This window comes from Amblyomma mixtum, chromosome 5 (genome assembly GCF_055824585.1).
Source record: "Amblyomma mixtum isolate Tamu chromosome 5, ASM5582458v1, whole genome shotgun sequence".
NCBI lineage: Eukaryota > Metazoa > Arthropoda > Arachnida > Ixodida > Ixodidae > Amblyomma > Amblyomma mixtum.
In genome coordinates, this window is record NC_143016.1 from 162,167,485 (window position 1) to 162,188,736 (window position 21,252).

The 21,252-nt window shown below is 48.3% G+C and overlaps 1 protein-coding gene across 1 annotated transcript in view; it reads right to left on the bottom strand.

The window, feature by feature from the left end:
• Window positions 1-21,252, bottom strand: part of LOC149344344 (uncharacterized) — a 78,856-nt gene that overhangs the window by 29,191 nt on the left and 28,413 nt on the right. The window contains exon 2 of the mRNA XM_089542607.1: window positions 13,198-13,350. Within this exon, the coding sequence (XP_089398733.1) occupies window positions 13,198-13,338 (141 nt within the window). The 5' untranslated portion in view covers window positions 13,339-13,350. The remainder of the gene's footprint in view (window positions 1-13,197; window positions 13,351-21,252) is intronic.

The following is a 21,252-nucleotide window of genomic DNA, read 5'->3' on the forward strand; positions in this document are numbered from 1 at the left end:
CCACCGAAAAGTCTGAATTTGTGCACATACACCCCTCACCAAAGTGCACAGCCAAAATTTCATTGTCTCTCGAGACAGGTCCAATCCCTGAAAATATCGAAGTCCGGGTACTGGGGCTCTTTATACATCAAGACACACGGGCAGAAACAACATTGGCCAAACTCCGTCAGGTGGGGGACCAGGTGGGCCGCTTGGTCCGCCGGGTTTCTAACAAGCGCGGGGGCTTACGATGTAAGGACGCCTTGCGGCTGGCGCATGCATTTGTAACCAGTCGAATTCTATATTCGACTCCATACCTACACCTGCGGAAGCAAGACGAGGATTCACTCGAAGTCATCCTCCGCAAAATTATTAAGCGGGCTCTAGGCCTCCACGTGACCACCTCCAACAAGCGCCTCCTGGGGCTAGGCATGGTGAACACATTTCGGGAGCTCCGGGAAGCCCACTTGACTAACCAATACACACGTCTCTCGAAGACATCGTCTGGTCGCCGCCTCCTTGCCCGACTACACATCCAACACACCACTCTCATAGAAGAGCGCGTACGTATTCCATCCCAGTGGAGATGCGCCCTCCACGTGCGCCCTCTTCCCGCGAACATGAACCGTGAGGACCATCATGGCCAGCGCCTGGCGCGGGTGGAAGCCCTGGCCCGCCACTATGGATCGAAACCCGGCGTATTCTACGTGGATGCCTCAGGCCCCCACCATGGGGGCAGGTACACAGCCGCAATCGTCCACCAATCCAAAACAGTGAACGGCCTTACTTTCCGAGCCCGTGACATAACACACGCGGAGGAGGTCGCCATTGCGTTGGCTGCATCTGATTCCAATTCAAAAACAATTATTTCCGACTCGCGAGGGGCATGTCGGAACGTCGAGCAGGGCTGGGTACCGTATCTAGCCTACCGCATTCTTCAAAACAGCGTCTACACCGGTGACCCCGCGCACCGGCGTATCGTTTGGGCTCCCGCTCACATGGGCCTTGAGGGAAATGAGGCAGCTGACGCCGCCGCCCACGCGCTCTCTCACCGGACATTCCCCTCCGACCCTGACGATCAGGAACTCGAATTTATTCCAGCTTACACCTTCAAAGACATCGTTTCACTCTATCAATCTGGCCATGGTCTTTATCCCCGCCCGTGTAAAGGTCTCTGAAAGGCGGAGAAGCGGCTTCTGCTCCGCCTGTATACTAATACTTTGCTGTGCCCGGCAGCTCTAAAACACTTCGACCCTTCTTTCTCGGGCAGCTGTCCGCACTGTGCGGAGACGTCTTCGGACATCTACCACATGGTGTGGGCCTGCCCCTCCAACCCTTCTATCCCCCCTCACCCCAACCCAACCCGGGAGGACTGGGAGGCGACCCTGCTCGGCTGCTCTGACCTGCAGGCCCAACGGGCCTTGGTCGCGCGAGCCTGGGCGGCGGCCGATGCCACTCGGGTCCCGAACTAGGGACCTCCACCTAGTATTTGTAAGTGCTGGCCCCCTCTGGGTCAGCTCATGCATAACCTCCGGTATTATACCTGTACATAAATGTTTTCCACCACCACCACCCCGTTTATCCTCTCCTAGCGAGCGCCCTCACGCGGCGGGCCAAGAAGGCCGTCACGTGGTAGCCGCCGGTGGTGGTGGTGAAGAGCATTTATTTAGTAATTTACAGAGAGGTGCTCGGGGAGAGGCCCCTAATGGGTCTCACCCCTTACAATACTAGGCGGAGTCCCTCATTCCGGGATCCCGTTGGTCGACACCGCTACAGAAGTCCGCCGAACCAGGGCCTGTTGGGCCGATAGTTCCTGGCAGCTGAGCAGGGCCGCCTCCCAGTCCTCTCGGGTAGGGGAAGGGGTGATTGGGGGGAGAGAAGGATTTTTTCTGCATGCCCAAACCATGTGGAAGGTGTCAGCCACCTCCCCACAGAATGAGCAGCGGCCGTCAAAAGAAGGATTAAAGTGCTTGAGAACCGCCGGGCACAGCAGAGTGTTTGTAAAGAGCGTGAGGAGAATTCGTTCGCCAGCTTTACCCAGTCCTTTCATAGGAACTGGGTGTCGCCGGTGTTCGGCACGATAGTGCTCAGTAATTTCTTTAAAAGACAGGAGAAGGCTGTGAGCTGGGTTAAGGTCCTCCCAAGGGACGCCTGGTGCCCGGTGAGAGAGTGCGCGGGCTGCCTCATGGGCGGCTTCGTTACCTGGCATGCCTTGGTGGCCGGGGACCCATATGATTGAGCGATGAGTTGGATGGCCGTCGCGAATACTGCGGTGTAAAATTTGGTGAGCGAGTGGAGTGATCCAACCGAACTCAAAGTTACGACAGGCTCCGAGAGAGTTTGTGAGGATGAATTTAGAGTCGGGATGGGGGCCTGCGAGGGCGATCGCCACCTCCTCCGCATGCGTTGAGTTGGGCGCTCTTAACGAGAGGCCGTTCACCTGTTTTCCCTTGTGTATGACTGCAGCCGTGTACCATTCACCCCTGGAGTGGTAGGGGCCTGCAATGTCGACGTAGAAGACGTGTTTCTTTGAGCCATAGTGGCGGTGCAGGGCATTCGCCCGCGCCTGGCACCGGCCATTATGGTCCTCTTTGTTCATCTTTGTCGGAAGGGGTCGTACGTAGAGGGCGCTTATCCACAGTTCTGGCACTCGAACCCGTTCCATGGTATGGTGATCATGTCTGATATGTAACCGGTCCAAGAGGCGGCGACCGGACACGGTTGGGCAAGACGCGTGTATTGGTTAACGAGATGCGCCTCACGGAGTTCTCGATAGGTGCTCACCATCCCCAACGCGAGGAGTTGCGCGTTGGAAGTGGATATCGGGAGGTCGAGGGCTCTCTTAAAAATTCCGCGCCGAGCGAAGGAACGACTACGGCCGAACAGACGAGTTGGGGCCCCTGCTCTGCTGTGGTCGTGACGTCACGCTTTCACGTGGTCGTGCGCCGCAGCTGCGCCGGAGCGAAGGAACGACCTCCACCGACGGCAGAAAAGTGCTAGCAGTATTGCTTTCGCAATAAGAGATTGCTTATCAAGAAATGAGAGGCGCAGTAACCGGTTGTCTTCCATCTCGGGGGGCACCTGAACTACGTCTTGAGGGAATGTTTGGTTTGGTTTATGGGGTTTAACGTCCCGAAGCGGCGCCGTAGTGAAGGGCTCCGGAAATTTCGACTACTTGGGGAAGGGATGAAGTACTGGGTGAAAGAAAGGAAGAAAGCGATGCCGTAGTGGAGGACTCCTCAATAATTTCACCACCTCGGGATCTTTAATGTGTAGTGACATCGCACAGCACACGGGCGCGGTTTGGGTTTCGCCTTAATCGAAAGATGGCAGCCACGGCCTTGTTTTAACGCGGTCATCCGGCTCAGTAGCTGAGTGCGCTAACCACTGAGCCATCGTAGTGGCGTCGATGGTTGGGCGTTCGGCTCCTGAGCTACACAAAGTGGCGAGATCGAATCCGAGGCATGGCCACCGCATTTAGATGGAGGTGAAATGGAAATGTCGCCCGGGTAATATGCCATGTCGGTCCACGTTATAGAACTTCCAATCGTCGGAAATTAACAGGGGCCTACCATACCGACCACTCCACCTCCCTCTTCTTTCACTCCCTCCTTCACCGGCATCATGCCTGCCCTCCAAGCGTGGCTCTGGTGTCCAAACTAAAGGTAACACTTACTGCGGCTTGGCATTCCTCGTAACAAGTTATTAATAGGGTTATATTTAGCCCCTTATAACATCCTCACTTCCACCCTTCGTATGTGCGTGGTTGCACTGGAAAGAAATACGCCTAAACCGCTTCGTGGAGCAGAGTGCCCTGCAGTTAAGCACATCTGCACGCGGCCTCCTAAATCGGACGCGCGGCGGTCGCATGCGTTCAGTCGAGGGGCCCGGGGTCTGCAATGCGCATTAGGCTTCCACTGCGACTCTAGCAGGTATGGCTTCGACCCGCCTATACATACCTCGGAATTCCACGCGGAATCGAATGGAACAAATGCTCAGGCTATTCGGGTACCCGCTGAGGTGGCTCAGTGGTTACGGCTCTCGGCTGCTGACCCGAATGTCGCGGGTTCGATCCCGGCGGCGGTGGCTCAATTTCGACGGAGGCGAAATTCTAGAGGTTCGTGTACTGTGCAATGTCAGTACACGTTAAGGAACCCCAGGTGGTCGAAATATCCGGAGCCCTTCAGTACAGCGTCCCTCATTAGCCTGAGTCGCTTTGGGACGTTATACCCCTACAATCAATAAATCAAATTATTCGGGAAGTAATTGCATAACGTACCTGAGTTGACCTGGGTGCTACGTCGGAAAACGCTGCTGCGTTTTAGAAAACGCCATTCGCTTTTCTGTACTTGGGTTCTCAGTACTCGTGAAAACTACAAACAAGCCGGCCGCACTTATGCCAGTGCGAAAATATGTATATTTTTCGGGCAATTTTTATAGCGGTGGCTGCATATACGATTCCCCGCCCGGTAGACATCACTGTGCCGCCTTACCATGTAGTGGATTTGTTGACGTATACAGTCGGGAGAAGTTGCAAATTCATTTTTTTTTCTTGCAACAAGTAAGAATTCTTACCTTAAGCTGCAGTAAGGATCCTCGGTAGAGAGAAACTTTATAAGAAGGGCTTCCTAAAAAGATAATATAGCCAGATGCGACAATTTTGCTAAAGCAGTTGGACTTATCCTGGATGATTACTTCATCAGTATGATGCTTTACTTAATGCTATTACTCTAAGCACGGGCTTCGTACAAGCTGTAGAATATTTGTGGAGGGTGAACGTGCACAAATGTCGGTCGATAATAGGGGTGGGTTGGCGGGCCTCCTCGGTGCGGTGGGGAGGCGACTGGTCGGTGATACTTCTGCAGGGTGGAGGCTTCTCGTTTAGGTAAGGAGGTTTCACTGTACTATAAGTGGGGGGGGGAAATCTGACTGTGCAGCCTGCTCGTGGCCCCCCCCCCGCCACCGAATACGGGCCGGTGTAGTTTCGGCTACTAGGCTTTGTTTCGGTGCAATGCCAGCAGTGGGGATGGGATGGCCGGGACCCATCCTCTGGGGATGCAAACCCCCAATGGGAGTGGCAGCGACTCCCAGACGACTGTGAGGGCCAGTCGTGCACGTGAGGTCCGATGCCTGAGCGGAGGCAGGCCTGGGTTTATACTCAGGTTGGACCCACGAAATCCGGCCCGGAAGGCATGTCAAAACGCCAAAAGGTTTTCAAATACATGCTACCTTCCTTCCTCTGCGCGCGGGGGCGTGCAAGTCTGGCTACCGACGCGTCGGTTTCTGGTTACGGAGAAACCAGGTCCGCGCGGGGGTTCATAGTGGCCAGGCTCTGAGGACCGCCGCCTCGGGGAAGCGGTCTTACGGCCGGCCGCAGGCTTAACCGCCTGCGGGATGCCGGGGGATGAGGGCTTAGTACTGCCTCGTAAGAGTCTGGCGAAAACCGAAGATGTGTGGAGTACCGGTGGAGTAGGCCCGGGTCATCTCATCCTAAGCCACGTTCTTGGTTAGTGGCCCGGTCGCCCAGCCTTGAACACTCTCTCCTCTGTAGGAGAAGAGTAAGCTAGGGGAGGAAATAAGTGCATGGATGGTTGGAGGAAGCACAGATGGACCCCCAGGAGCGACCAGTTTTGAGGCCGCGAGGCCGTTGACGTTCTGGACCTCCACGGCGATCGGGACTATCACACATACTTCCGGTGTCCGAAAAACCGCGAAAAACCTTCGACGGCTAGTAGCTGGCAGGTGGGAAAGGCCTTGTAGTGTGCGAGAGGAGCCCCAGGTAGCTACTGACCCCGTGTTAGGTTTTCCTGTCTCCGACGGTCGGAGCCCGTTGCGTATGGTGGGTGGTCGGGCATCCCGTGAGTGGGGCCGCACCATTGGGCAATCTCGATGCTCTCCCTGTCCTGGCCAGGCGGGCCAGTAATGGAGTCGAGATAATTGAAGGATCAGAGCAAAACACTCGCTGTCCCCATTCCCTTCCCACGTCCCATTTCCCTTTCCGCTACTTCCCAGGGGAGGTCAGGGGAGCCTCCCCGGGCCCGCTCTCTCGGCTGTGGGTCGCTAATGTAGCATTTTCCCTAATATTTTATTTTTCCACCCACGGGTGGTCAAATTACAACTTGCCTACGGGCCTCCTCTTTTATTTTGCAATTGGGTTAAGCCTGTTGTGTGTAAACGGTGCAGGCAGGGGCCTATTATTTTTATTTCCTTTTCGGTTGCCCCAACCTATTCAATGTACTATAAGTCTAGGGGCTTATTATTTTTATTTCCTTTTCGGTTGCCCCAACCTATTCTTTGTACTATAAGTCTAGGGGCTTATTATTTTTATTTCCTTTTCGGTTGCCCCAACCTATTCTTTGTACTATAAGTCTCCATCGTGAGGGTGATGACGGTAGCACTGATTTCGGAGTAAATTTTTCAAATGGGTCTGCCTGTGGCTTAACCTTTCTAGTTCCATCGAAAAGGTGCCTGCGTGCCAATGTCACCGTGTTGAAAAAGATTGGTTTTTGTGGAACGGAAATTACGCAGTACCGGTCTCACATATCTCGTTCGACATGTGAGAAAGCTGCTGCGGCATTTCCTTCCCTCAGAAACCGATTTTTTCAAGATGGTGAAATTGGCGCCGCACCTTTTCGATGGAATTAGAAAGGTAAAGCCACGGGCAAGCCCATCTGAGAAATACGCTCCGAAAACACTCACCGATGTCACAAAGTTCACAATTCAGTGGTTGCCACTAAGGAAGAAGCGGTAGGTACGTTGTGAAATACTTCGGTGGGCCGCAGCTTTTCGCGCAAGGTACTTTTCACATCTCGCAATAGCTCAACAGCGCCGTGAGGGAGGTCGTAGAAGGAGAGAAGAGGGAAAGGGACCCCATAGTGGAATACGGAATAAATTCGGCCACCTGGGAATCTTCAACGTGCACACACATCGCATAGGCCCTTTGCGTTTCGCCTCCATCGAAGCGCAGCCAGAGCGGTCTCGACTGAACTAGGGTCGTCCGGCTCAGAAGCCAAGCGCACTGACTAGTGAGGCGTTATGACAGGCACGTGCAGACTGAAAGAAATTAGAAGCGATGAGGAAAGGTTTAAAGAAAAATTTCAAGGAGGCACTTTGAGTGTCTAAAGTGCGTAGAGGCGAAAGCGTTTGCCGCACCACTTTGACTGCCTCCGTGGTACTGGTGACGTCACCACTGCATGACGTCAACATAATTAATGTCTATTTACTAAGTAGGGACGAATTACAAATTAATTGTTAATTACTGACCAACGACTATTACTAATTATTACTATTTAATATTAAGTGCTAATTAAGTGCTAATTAATGACGCTTAAGCTTCGCCTTTAAGAGTGGAACGCGACAGCATGTGGTAGAGTTGCCAGATAGTCCAAGGAACGCCACCACGCGTTCGGCGAGATGCCTCGCCCTTTGAATCGGCGTATTCAACATGGTATGGCGTCTCGTAGCGGTCTCGACCAACGGGATCCCGGAATGAGGGACTCCGCCTAGTATTGTAAGGAGTGAGACCCATTAGGGGCCTCTCCCCGAGCACCTCTCTGTAAATTACTAAATAAATGCTCTTCACCACCCCCACCGCCCTTTCAATGCAACGCTTTTTGAGGAAAGGAAATCGCGCACTAATTCTCTGTCGTCTCGGTGGACACCTGAACCGCACGTACAGGGAGGGAGGAAGTGGGAGTGAAAGAAGAAAGATAACGAGGGGCCCGTAATGAAGAAAACAAAAATTGTGTTTTAGGAAAGGAAATTAAGCAGTAACTGTCTCGTGTCAACTAACTTATGTTGACGGTCATCGTCGATTATCTTCCTCTAACTGCTTTTTTCTCTAAAACACACGTACAAGGTTGGCAAAAAAAGTTCAGCTCCAATTTGCACTTGTGGCTAATTATTTTAAAACATTTACGCCCGAAGCAGCTTATGCGACTTTTTAGACACAACCGGGCTTCATCCTTTTTTGTAACGTATTATACAGTTCGTTACTAACATCACGTTTTATGCCATGCGGCACACTTAGTGTCACAAATAAACAAATAAATAATAAGCTTCAGTCAGCTGGTCAATGCTTCCACAAGAGGTACTCCCCTTGGAAGGTGCTGTTATCACTAACATGAGATCAATACTATTTCATTCAAGCCGCCGCGGTGGCTCAGTGGTTATGGTGCTCGGCTGCTGACTAGAAAGACGCGGGTTCGATCCCGGCCGTGGCGGTTGAATTTCTTTGGAGGAGAAATTCTTGAGGCCCGTGGACTGTGCGATGTCAGTCAGTGCACGTTAAAGAACCCCAGGTGGTCGAAATTTCCGGAGCCCTACACTACGGCGTCTCTCATAGCCTTAGTCGCTTTGGGACATTAAAGCCCATAAACCAAACCAACCAAACCATTTCATTCGGGGCAAATTCGTCTGGGGTGCGGGAGGGGTAGGGCGTAGGGTGAGGAGGGTGGTTAGGGGGCGAACGAGAACATTGAAAGGCTCGCGTCCAGGTGTGGAAACAGCGCCTGCTGGAATGGAAAAGAGGAAGCGTGGTTGAGCTGAAAACAGGAAGGAAAATAAAGCAACACTAACAGCAGCCTATGTGAACCTGGCGGTAAAAAAGTGAAAAAAGTCGCATAAGAGGACGGGACAAAAATATTGGTATCATGTGGAAACGGGAAAAAATACAAAAAAGAACGAAAAGGTTTGAGGGCAACAGAAAGCATAGGTTTTCAGCCGAAGGTAGAATAACTCATGTCATAGGGTTTCTAAATATTACACCGAGTAAAAGTTGGCGCCGCCGTCTATGCGAGTTTCTTAAAGGGCATTTCACACACCCGTTGAATGACGTGAAGACAGCTTGGTGTGCTTAGCTTGGCCCTAAAGCGTGTCTACAACAGCAGAAATGCAGGTTTCCGCTAATTTGCATGTTACTACAAATGAGCAGTAAACAAGCTCCAAATTTGCCAATGGCGAGAGGACAGTAAGCGGGCACCAAGTGCCGGCCCACGCCGTATCCTTACACTGCGCTTACAGATTTTGGCAAGAAAAACACGCATTAGGAAGAAGAAACCTGTCCGACCACAAGTAAGTGACGGCTGTGTTCATGCTGCCGAGTGCAACATGCCGGTATGGATGCAATGAGCGGCCACCGTCAGCCTTCGAAATGAACCAAACGCAATCCTCCGGGAGTACGGTTAACTTAAGCTGCGCTTGTCGAAGCACTTTGCGCTTTTAAAAGAAGTCTGCGAGACTACTACGAGAAATGTACATAGTGGTCACGGCAGCAGACTGCTGGGTTCTAACTTCACAACCAACCTTGCTTGTTCCCTTCTTTACATGTCAATGCACAGGAAATCCATGTTTCCGCTGAGCAAACCCAGCTTGCTGCGTAAATGGCTCCCAGGGGCAAATGAACTTCAGGCATTGCAGGCACCAGGGACTGTGCTCAGCTCACTTTGAGTCATGCTACTTCGGACGCTTCTGATCTCAAATGAACTGCGTGCGTAGCAGCATGGCTAACTACACCAGCACAAAGTGCAAAATAACAGTAAAAACTACAACGATGAAAACGAAACTGGACAACTTAAAGAAACCAATCCGTACCGCAGTCAATACGCCACCTGCAGGTGTCAATTCGGTTTGGTGTGGTTTACGGGGTTTAACGACCCAAATCTACTCAAGCTATGAGAGACACCTTAGTGAAGGGCTCCGGAAATTTCGACCACCTGGGGTTCTTTAACGTGCACTGACATCGCTCAATACACGGGGGCTCAAGAATTTCGCCTCCATCGAAATTCGACCGCCGCGGATAGGTGTAAATTCGAAGTGCTGTCTTCCCAGCATGCCTCGCGCGTTCGTGGTGGATGAAGTGCAGAGCGGCCAGCTTTCCTTCTAGTTAATAGTGAGAAATTTCATGGCACTGCTGCTCAGCACCCATTGTTCTTGGTCTTTCGCAGCCCTTTTCTACCTCTTCCGTCTATCATGCGGCATTGCCGCATGGAACGCCTTTTTTTATCCCGTAGTCGCATTCCCCTTTATTGTTTTACTGCTTTCTGACCGCGTGGTTCTCAATGGGTGCTGCCGGTGCCGCTTTTTCTTCTGTGCCGCTTTCCAGTTCAGCCCAGTTTCTTTTTTCCATGGCGGCAGTAGCACCCTCCCTCCCGTCTGTACGCCCTCACCCCCCTCCCTGTCCGGTCATTGCTTCTCGGAGTGAAAGGCTTAACTACCCCTTCTAAATATGACCGCAGTCGCCGAGACGAAGACGAGCCCTGTCGTCGAAACCTTAAGCATTTGCCTGCTGTCGGGTTGTTTTTTGCAGAGATTATTTAATTACGTCGCTATTCATGTTCCTGAAGCACGGGTACAAAGGTTGTATTTGGTGTTATTAGTTTGCAAAGGAAATTCATGCACATGCAAAGAAGCAAGCCCGAGATGAGCGGGGGTTTCTACATATTTTCCTTTAGTTTAGCAGCGCGTTCAAATAGCACAACCTCACTACCAAATAGCACAACGGCCTACTAAAGCACAACCTCAGACAGGCTCCCCCCCACCTGAAGAAACTTGCGTTCCTCACAGTCATTCGTCCGAAGATTGAATATGCATCAGCCATCTGGGATCCTGAACAAGCCTATCTCACAGCAAACATTGAGTCCTTGCTGAACCGTGCTGCGCGTTTTATTTTTTCAGACTACTCACATACTACCAGTGTCACTGCCCTAAAAAATCGTGCCGAATTAGAAGACTTGTCTTTCCGGCGCAAATTATCACGACTAGCTCTCTTCCATAAACTGTATCACCATCAATCGCTCCACCACGATTTTTTCCTATCACCATCAACCTTCTTTCCACGGCTCGACCATCCGCACAAAGTTAAGCGCATCGCGTGTCGTTCATCTGCTTTTGCGAAGTCATTCATACCACGCACTATCATAGAGTGCAACGATCTACCAGCACACATAGCCACTGAATCTAACGCCTCCGCATTTCTCGATCTCATCCGCAGCGACATTGGCATTTGAAATATACTGTTGATCGAAATGTATGTGATTGCGTCTGTCTCTCTTTATGGGCAATACGTACACGCTGTGTACGTTGATTTCGGTTATGCCTTATTGTTTTTTAAACCTATTATTATATTGCTTTCTATTAGCCTGTTTCTTTATTCTCTGGGGCTTGATTATTTTGCAGAAGGGTTGAAATGCGGGCCAGTTGGTACATTGTAAACTGAGAAAAAACCAGTCACACAAGACGACGGTCAAGAAGAGAGTACACACCGCAACGACTGGTGTGGTGTGTACAATAATCAACGACTTGATTATTTTCCCATTTTATATTTAGCCTATTTATTGTTCATTTGCTTGTTAATAATATTCCTGTTACATGTGACCCCCCCCCCCCCCCCTATGTAATACCCTCGAATGAGGACCTTTAAGGGCATGTTGAATAAATAAATAAATAAATAAATGAAATGAACGGCGGCGCAACAAGGACACTAACAAGAGAGGGGACACCACATGCGCATGTGGTGTCCCCTCTCTTGTTAGTGTCCTTGTTGCGCCGCCGTTCATTTCATCATGCACCAACTCGCCCCTCAGGCCATTCTTCTGAAATAAATAAATAAATAGCTGCTAAAAGTTACTAATGCAAGAAAAGTTCAAATGCACGAATGAAGCACGCACGTGAGGCTTGAAACGGGCAAAGAAATGATATTTGAACGTCTTCAGACAACTATTTCTTCCCACCAAGCGGAAGGTACGGAGCCGGAACACGCTCTCTCTTTTCAGAGCAGCAGACGAGAGTCCCCGCTTGTGGCTGTCAGTTTCCTTAAAACCATAGCACGTTGTGAATACTTCTTATTTATGGAATATTTATAACACATGCTATGTTGTGAATATTTCTTATTTAGGGCATACTTCTAACACAACTGTGAACATTCAGCATAGCACGTCAAGGGAGACAAGTTTTCTTGGCTGCAACAAACTTGCTAATCATTTCAGTTACAAGGCGCTTCCATACGTGGCGCCAGATGTTCCGGCGACGCTGTGAGGGTAGCCAGAAAAAAGCAACTTGCCAGGCGGACAGGCGCACCATGTGGAGGTCAGCTATTGGGCGGATTGATGCAGTTATGTACGCTGCGCAGCTGTAGCGTATCATTCATTACCAGGCAAAGCTTACGCCAAGTATGATCATTTCTACCAACCGTGTCCGCGCAGTTTCAAATTTATCGATAGCAACCAAGTAGCTCACAAGCTAATCTTGCTGACACAAAATTATCACAAGAGAAACGACGCTTCGAGGTGGTTGCCATTGCGCCTTGCTGGCGTGCGTCATCGTAGGCAGCCCGATTATATACATTAGACCATTTACGCCTTTGGTAACCTTCGGAAAAAAACAAATTAAACCAGTCCATTTTGATGTTCATCGTGATATAGACATATAATTAATTCCATGGGCACAGGTCATAGCATGTGTCAATCGTTAGGGCAGTGCCTGGTACATTCTCCTGAATTCTCATCAGAGAAATAGCGTACATTTTTATAGCCTTGTCGCTCCAGAGAAACGATTAACAGTCAGGAATTGAAGCGGTGAGTCACCCGTCCTTCAGACAGCTTAAAGAGATGGCTTCAAAATTCGCAATTCAAAACATTTGGAAACATAAGTTAAGGTAGTCACCTCCTTCCGGAAGTTGAGTGAACGAATAGCGCAATTAACTGAAGAGTAGAAGGGCACAAAGAACACAGGGTGGTCGCATGCTTCAAGCCCCGCACACGCGGGCCACAGTAGGCTTCCTTCAAATAGAGACGATGCCTCCACATGTCCTCTTTCTTTCTCCATCTCCAATAGTGCCTAAGGTACTGATCTCCTTGCTGCAATATTTATTTAACAAATGTTCACCAGCATTGCTTCGAAACGTGATTTGTTTGCCGTAAACATGCATGTCAGTAAAACTTGGTGCTGGGCTAGTTGGCTATACATCCTTTGAGATAGGAAGCGCCAAAAAAAGAGAGACGAACACAAGGCGAGAGGACGACGACACACACGCTCTTCTGTGTTTGTTCGTCGTCCTCTCGCCTTGTGTTCGTCTCTGTTTTTTTTTTTGACGCTTACCTACCTCATAGAATACCTGTCAGCTTCGCCGATAGTGTAGTTTAGCTTCACTTTTACTAATAGCCTCCAAATTTATTCATAAATCAATTCATTCATTCCTTAATGCCGTGGAAGGATGCTCACATGTGGCACGCCCTTGATGTCGTGTATGCTCTGGCCGGCGCTGTTGAGCGTCGTCGAGTCTGCCGCCGAGGTGGAGAGGAGGATGAACAGCAGCAGCCAGCAGTGGACAACCAGGACCAGGCTCGCCCAGTGTGCACGCATCTTGTACTCCTCCTGTCAGAGGGAGCAGCAACACCAAAAAGAAGTCAGGAAAGGGCGGCAAGCCTCGCTGCGTACACGTGTCCCTTTTGCATGCAATACGCTCCACGTTCCAATCAGCACAGCACACCTTGCATGTGAACCTGTAGTCGGTCAAATTATATGCGCCGGCTGTGAACTCAGAATCGCTCGAATCACTACAAATGGGAAACTGAAATAATATCGACTTCTTAGCGAGATTTCCAGCGTTCTACGCTTCCCGATAAATATCTGATACTTGTTCAACGAGGCCATAGAGGTAAAACATCTGCATAGCTTGCAAGAGGACCGCGATTGAAATCTCGGTGCAGCGGGATTCCCCACCGAATAAAATATTCTGAATGTCAGTGGAATTGAATAACGAGGCAAGAGGTGCGGCCTGATACCGGTGACCAGAGTCCACAACCCCACTCTATCGCCAGAACTGTATTTGGTCCCGTTAACCCGCCGCGGTGGCTCAGTGGCTCCGGAGCTCGGCTGCTGACCCGAATGACGCTGGTTCGATCCCGGCCGCGGTGGCCGAATTTCGATGAATGCGAAATTCTAGAGGCCCGTGTGCTGTGCGATCTCTGTGCACGTTAAAGACCCCCAGATGGTCGACATTTCCGGAGCCCTTCGCTACGGCGTCCCTCATAGCCTGAGTTGCTTCGGGACATTAAGCCGCAATAAATCAATGAACCGAAAAGTATTTTGTCGCCCTGGTGTTGTACTTGGCAATTACCCCGTATTTAAGCTCCGGTCCTCGATCCCCAACGGCCGCGGAGCAACTCGCCAAGACAGCGGAGACCTGTGACACAGCAGAAGAGGCTAAGAATTTTTGTCTACAGACAGTATGCGACTGGAAACTGAACCTGTGAACGTTTAACGCTGAAACCTCATTCAGTAAGGCTAGCGTATAAGTGCGGCATGAAGTACTACAAGATATTAAATTGGATATCGAAGGGCTTAGGGAGATTAGGAAGACATATGAGGCGTATACAATCGCGACTTCATAGCGACTAGTGTTAGCTCATTGCAAATTCAGGCAAGAAGCAGGCAGCAGACCACGCAGTGGGATGACTACTGCGTAGCCTCTTGGAATAGGAATTGGGGAGTTAGTAGCAGAATTCGAAAAACAAGACAATTTACAGATCGTAAATATCGTTTTTTGTAAACGGCGGAACCTGATCTGGACCTAGAACAGTCTAAATGGTGAGTATAAAACTGAACAACAGGGCGATTTTTTTTAACGTTTGCAGACTTTCATTTAGAAAACTGTGAGGGATACATCGGTGCAGTCTGTGCAGGCGGATTGTAGAGTGAAGCGGACAGTATGTACGTAATAGAGCTGAATAAAACATACTTAATTGCTAAATTAGCTAATCGTTTTCTTGTTCCCCTTTTGGAAGCAAGATTATGTTAAGAAATCAAACGTGAGCCCAGTTTTTTTTTTTAATTTTCTTTAACTGCTGCGCGGTTAGATACTGAGTGCAAAAATTAAGCATATAAAATCTCGTTGAAACCTTTTTCCGGCATACATATTTATAAAGTGGTGTAGATTTGTCGTCTACATCATGTTAACTGCTTATACGTTCCAAAATACGTGAGCGGCGTCGGTATTTTCTGGATCGGAAATGCGAACGAATTGCAAGTAATGACGTATTTAATACTTAAGGGAAAAAAATAGCGCACACGAGAAGACAGGACAAGCGAGGAGACACAGACAAGCGCTATCAACAGACGGTTTATTGCAATATCAGGAGCATATATACACATGTCCAGAAAGGCAACAAAGAACAGGAACGAAGATAACATCAACAAGACACACACCCCCTCGGCAGCCATCTACTTATCGTGCCAGATATTCAAGCTCTTTTTTTTTTGACAAATTAACGGAAGGTTCACTGACACAACCCGGTCCAGAAAGCACGATGTTCGACGCTTCAACAATCTCCCTGGTAAGTTGGTCGCGGTGATGGTACAAGATTACAGTATCTTCAAAAATTGGACGGCAAGGAGGGTCACAGTCACATGTCTTGCAATGCAAAGCCAGATGCCCGTCGACACCACCTCTGACTTTCTTCGCATGCTCTTTTAGGCGTACGTTGAGGCATCTGCCCGTTTGCCCGATGTAGTATCTACCGCATGACAAGGAGATCTTGTAGACTACCCCCAGCCGACAATGGACGTAGGTCTGCCTATGTCTGATAGTACAGTCGGGTCTACGCTTTTTGACCGGGCAACTCATTCTCCACAATCACCCCAGCCTCTCAGGAGCCGTGAACACGGCCTTAACATGAGACCTCTGACCCACCTTCTTGAGGTTGTGTGATACCTTAAGCATGTAAGGTATCACCGCCAACTTTTCTTTGTATCTACTATCCTTTTTCTTTTTCCTGTCCTCTGCTCTTTGTTCATGACTCAGGCGAGAAGCTTCCTTCCTTTTGCGATGCAAGCTTTCAGCAACCGAAGCTATCACGTGAGTCGGATAGCCCGCGCCCTGCAAACGTGTAACTTGCATGTTTAAACCCTCCTCGAACGTATGCCGGCATGACTTGTCAAGAGCATTGGACAGGAACGAAAGAACGATATTTCTTTTGACAAGTTTAGAATGCGCTGATCTGAATGGCAAAGGGGGCTTGTTAGCTCTGGGCTCGTATATCCAACAGGCATGGTCCTTTCGAAACCGCAACAGCAGGTCTAAGAACCTAATGCTGTCATGCTCACGTATTTAAAATCTTGTTGAGTTGGTTTTCCTGCGTTGCATATTTATCAAGAGGTGTTGTTTCGTATGATATCGTCACCTAAATCACCTTGAGAACTTCTACGTCATAAAATACACAAACGGCATCTGTATTTGCAGCATTAGAAAGGCGATTGGGAAGGCGGTTTCATGGCGTTTCCAAATGCGCATATTTCATGTTCGACGGTTCGAACCTGCCAAGGGAAAAAAAAAGTAAGCTGAGCTAACCTTTAAAGCTGAAAACTTGCAATTTCGAGATGTAGTCATGCCTCTCAAATCATGTAATAAAATTTCATTAGTTAATTGTACTTAATTATTTGTTTAAGAATGGAGCTCCATCGTGTACATACAGACCCTCTTGCGGTGCAGTCCACCTGTACTGACATCACAGACGTATCTCAGCATTCATAAAATAGAAATTCATAAACAATAATATTATCAGGTGGTATTCTTCGTATACGCGCTTATCCTTCCATTGTGCAGGACTTGGAGGTGCTCGGCAAAGTGCGATGCAGTGACCATACTATGCAAAGTTATGGGATTTGACCAGAATTTGCCCAGAGAGCGAAGGGAACTAGTCAGTAACAAGCCTATCAAAAAGCTAGCGGAAGCATTAATTGGACAGATCTACAGGATCTCGCTGCAGAACACACGGGGCGTTTCATCTAAGATTTTACACAATTTCAAAAAATAGGCTTTTTTTAGTCAGAAGAGCGGTTTTTTTGGCATAAGATTGTCAGCGATGTAGTACATTAAAATACAGCTAAGATGTAGTAACTAGTACCAGGTTAGCTCATATCTAATAGTTAACTTTTTAACTATTACTGTTAGGCTTCCTAATTACTGAGAGGCATGTAGCCCACCGTAAGTAATATCCACATCAATATTTAAAATTTCGAAAAGGCGCTTACCCTCAGCGCTGTGGCCCATAATATTTTGGCTACATCGCCCCAAAATACATGCGCTTTCGAGAAGCCTACAGGCAAAGCAACTCCTCCAGTGCACATAACTCGCTGAAACCGCCAAAGTTTGCTGAGTCACAGCTGCGAGGTTATCCGCGTTTTCGAAATTCTAAAAACTTACATTGATAATATTTACGGTGGGCTAGACGCCTCTCAATAATTAAGGCGCCTAACAGTAATAATTTAAAACTTAACGATTCAATAATAATTAGCCAACCTGCTAGTTAGCACGCCTTAGCTATATTAGGATGTACTACACCGCGAACGATACTGTGCCGAAAAAAGCGCTGTACTGACTCAAAAATCCTATTTTTTCAAATTATGTAGAGTCCTAAGTGAAACACATTGTATATTCCGCTGTAACCGAGGGGAGCGTCCTTAATGCTGAAGCACTGAATTACAGTTTTACAGATATCATTACAGAAAGGCCTACACGTTATAGCATCCAGCCTCGCAAATTAAATACAATTGACAGAGCTGTTAAAGTTAATCAATGAGCCTACGGTAACGGATTTAAGGAGGTATATTATGCAGAGAATCATGGATGCTCTAAAGAACGGAGGCAGTATAGAAGCCTCCAAGGGGAAACTAGGCATAGGCAAAAACCTCATGCATGCGCTTAGAGACAAACAGAGCAATCTTATTACACATATGAAGAAGCTAGTTAAGGCAGCTCATGAGTTCTACTTAAATCTATATATTAGGATAAGTGATCGTGACGATAATGGGAGATGCTGTAGTGCGGAGTAATTGGTCACCCCGCGGGTAACTTAAGAAACAGATCGAATGAATGCGAAGTGGGAAACTGCTGGAAAGAGTCGTGTCACGGTCTAGAAAACGACGAAGTGGTCAGTGGTGCGGGCCAGCGGGGGCCAGAGCGCTCAGGCCATACCATAGAGTTTCTTACTATTACCTAGATGGAAAGCTGGCGGCGCTGCACTTCAGCCACCATGGACGCTCAAAGCATCATGGGGCGGTGAGCTACATGTTGCGGCACAGTCGTAATTTTTCGGGAGCACGGAGTGGCACTACTAAGATGTTTCATTCCGAAAACGCTGTTCGTGTGTGCGCAGACGACTTTCGCGCGAACGCAGTGTGCAAAACTCATAGTAGTGAAAACGCGACGACACATGACGCCAATAAAAGGTCTCACTTTTCTGAAATGCCATTAAAAACCTCTTATAGTGTTTAAGCAACAACATTTTTTTTAAATATATTTACTTTTAAAAGTGCGCCTGTTAATTACGAATTATTACCTTTTGTAGTGTTCATTGCTTGGCCAATAGGAGAGCTAGCCATCCCTTAATTTGGGCGAACTTTGAACTTAAATGCTTTTCTGCTCGTTTGTTGCAATTTACAGACAGGATATTGAACGTTAGGACATTCTTGATAATCAAATAGCATTTATTTTTGCATTGTTTTTTGGAAGTTGAAGTTCCGCAACAAGTAGCTCACCGCCCCATGATGCTTTGAGCGCCCATGGTGGCTGAAGCGGTCTCGAGGGATCTCCATGCAAACTCCCTAGACGGGCTACCAGCTTTCCCTCTAGGCAATAGTAAAAAACTCTATGGGCCATACCCTCCGCTATTAAATCGTGCCATAGCCATCTGTCATGTCGTGCTGTATTCATCGGCTTACCGCCACGTAATAATATTTTTATGTTTATAGGAGCAAGAATGGATGCTATTATAATGGTAGAAACTAACACTATATAAATTTTGTTATGATTAAACTGTTATATTACCTGTTATGAATAAAAAGTGGCAAGAAGCGTATGTGGCAACTATGCTGGTTTCATTTGTTTGGTTTGGGGGGGTTTAACGTGCGAAAGCGACTCAGGCTATGAGGGACGCCGTAGTGAAGGGCTCCGGAAATATCGACCACGTGGGATTCGTTAACGTGCATTGACCCCGACCATTACACCTCAAGGTATTTCTCCAGCTTGCATTAAAGGATATGTATTGCTTAAATGCAGGTTTTTGTGTGGATATGGTGTTGAGAGAAACTCTATTGAAAATAAGGTATATGAGTCAATTAACTTGATTGTTTTCTTGCAGCAAGCGTCCTTGCGTTACGGAAAGTAGTAAGTTACCTTAGCCAGGTAGTAAGTTAGTAAGCCAAGTAGTAAGTTACCTTAGCTTCTCGCTCTTGGCAGGCCGATCAGGTGTACCGCGATCATCAAGGGGCGGCTGCGCATGCACGGCGATCTCGGACGCTGCCACCAGGACTATCCCGTTGCGCATGCGTCCACCTGGTCGGTTATCATCCACGTGCAGCCGACAAGCCCAAAGTACCCGGATGCAAGAAGCCGGGTGGAGGATCACGTGGTGTCTGCCAACAGCTATATAAACCGTCAACACCCAGGCATCATCGCAGTCAGCGGCAATCCGCTTCTTTGTCTAACCCTGCTTCTCGCTCTTGGCAGGTGAGTTTGATTTGCCAATTGCTGAAACTGGATATATTGTATATTTTTTTCGCCGCTGACTGCAAAAATGCCTGTTACATGTTCTGCTTGTTCCAAACCCGTGGACGGAAAGTGTTTGACTTGTTCTCGTTGCAAAAGTAGCTACCACTTTGGAAAGAGCTGTTCTGCTATCACGAAAAATGCTTTTTCAAAAATGTCGACTGCTAAGCGTGAAACCTGGACATGCCCATCATGCGAATCCAGTGCAAGCAATCACTCAGACTCGGATGATAGTGACGTTTCTTTTGGTCATGAATTCTCTGCAGTTAACAGCAAACTTGACCAACCGAGAGTTACGGTTGAAGCTCTCACAACTAAAGTGGAGGAACTGCTCCAATTTAAGGCAACAGGTGAAAAGATGGCTGAAACCGTCACTGAAATCCAAACGTCAATTGAGTTCCTTTCTAATAAATATGACTCTGTCATGTCTACCCTAGAAGCGAACCAAGCTGAGTTAACCCAGCTACATGCCCGAGTGGAATCACTTTCTGAGACTGTTGTCGCTCAAGCTGAGCTGCTGGATCAATCAAGGTGCGCAGTTAATGATCTTGAACAGTACAGCAGGCGATGCAACTTTGAAATACATGGCCTCCCAACCAACCCTAATGAGAATTTGGTTTCTTTCATGGGCGATCTAGCTCAGACACTAGAGTTTCCAGAATTTGAAGCGAATACAGTCACTTCAATACACAGACTGCCGAAAAAGGACAGTTCGTCTCCCCCTATCCTTGTTCAGATGCGTGACGTGGCGTCTAAAGAAGTATGGCTTGCTCTACAGAAAAAGCTTCGCGATTTACCTACGGATGAGTCTCACCCTCGGCTGTATTTCAACGAAAATTTGACACGGACAAACAAGGAGCTTTTCCGATTGGCCAGGTCTAAGGGAAAAGAAAAGCAGTACAAATTTGTTTGGACACGTAACGGCAAAGTTCTGGCCAAGAAATCAGAAGAAGTCAAGACTGTTATCCGCATTGAGAAGATGTCTGACCTGGATAAGATCTGCTGAGCATGAGTGATCTCGAATTCCTTGCATGTACAACATTTTCCGAAGTAACAAAATTTTTCACAAGTGACGCACAACCTGCTTTTTGCGCGACGCACGTTAATATCCGCAGTATCCGAAAGCACTGGGATGAATTCATGGCACTAACTTCACCTTCTTGTTCTACATTTGACGTATTTGTACTGACGGAAATCAATATTTCAGCCGATATTTTCAATCAGTATGCAATACCAGGTTACCAAGCAATTTCCTGTACCCGACCTGCTAGAAAAGGGGGTGGCGTCGCAGTTTTTGTGAGAGACAGTTGGACTGTAACAGAGCTAAATTCTGACTTCCAGCAAGCAGAAGTAGTAGCATTGCGTTTGAGCACGCCAGCTCTCTCTCTGATACTCTTTTCAGTATACCGACCCCCCTGCTTCAATGGCAGGCTCTTTTTGGCCGAATTTGACAACGCCCTCTCAGCCTACTCGCATGAAGATTATATCTGTGTTATAGGCGATGTTAACATAGATACCTTTCGCCCTTCTAGGGCTCTGGTCTCAGATTATCTTGATCTGTTATCAAAATGGGGACTGCAACCAACTATCCAGAAAGCTACGCGAGAAGAATTTCTGTCAGGGCAACTTGTCGTCTCTTGCATCGACCACATAAATATAAGAGCTCCGAATTGTGCCGTACAATCTGCTATCGTCGAAGCAAAGCTGTCAGACCACTACTTTGTCTGTTG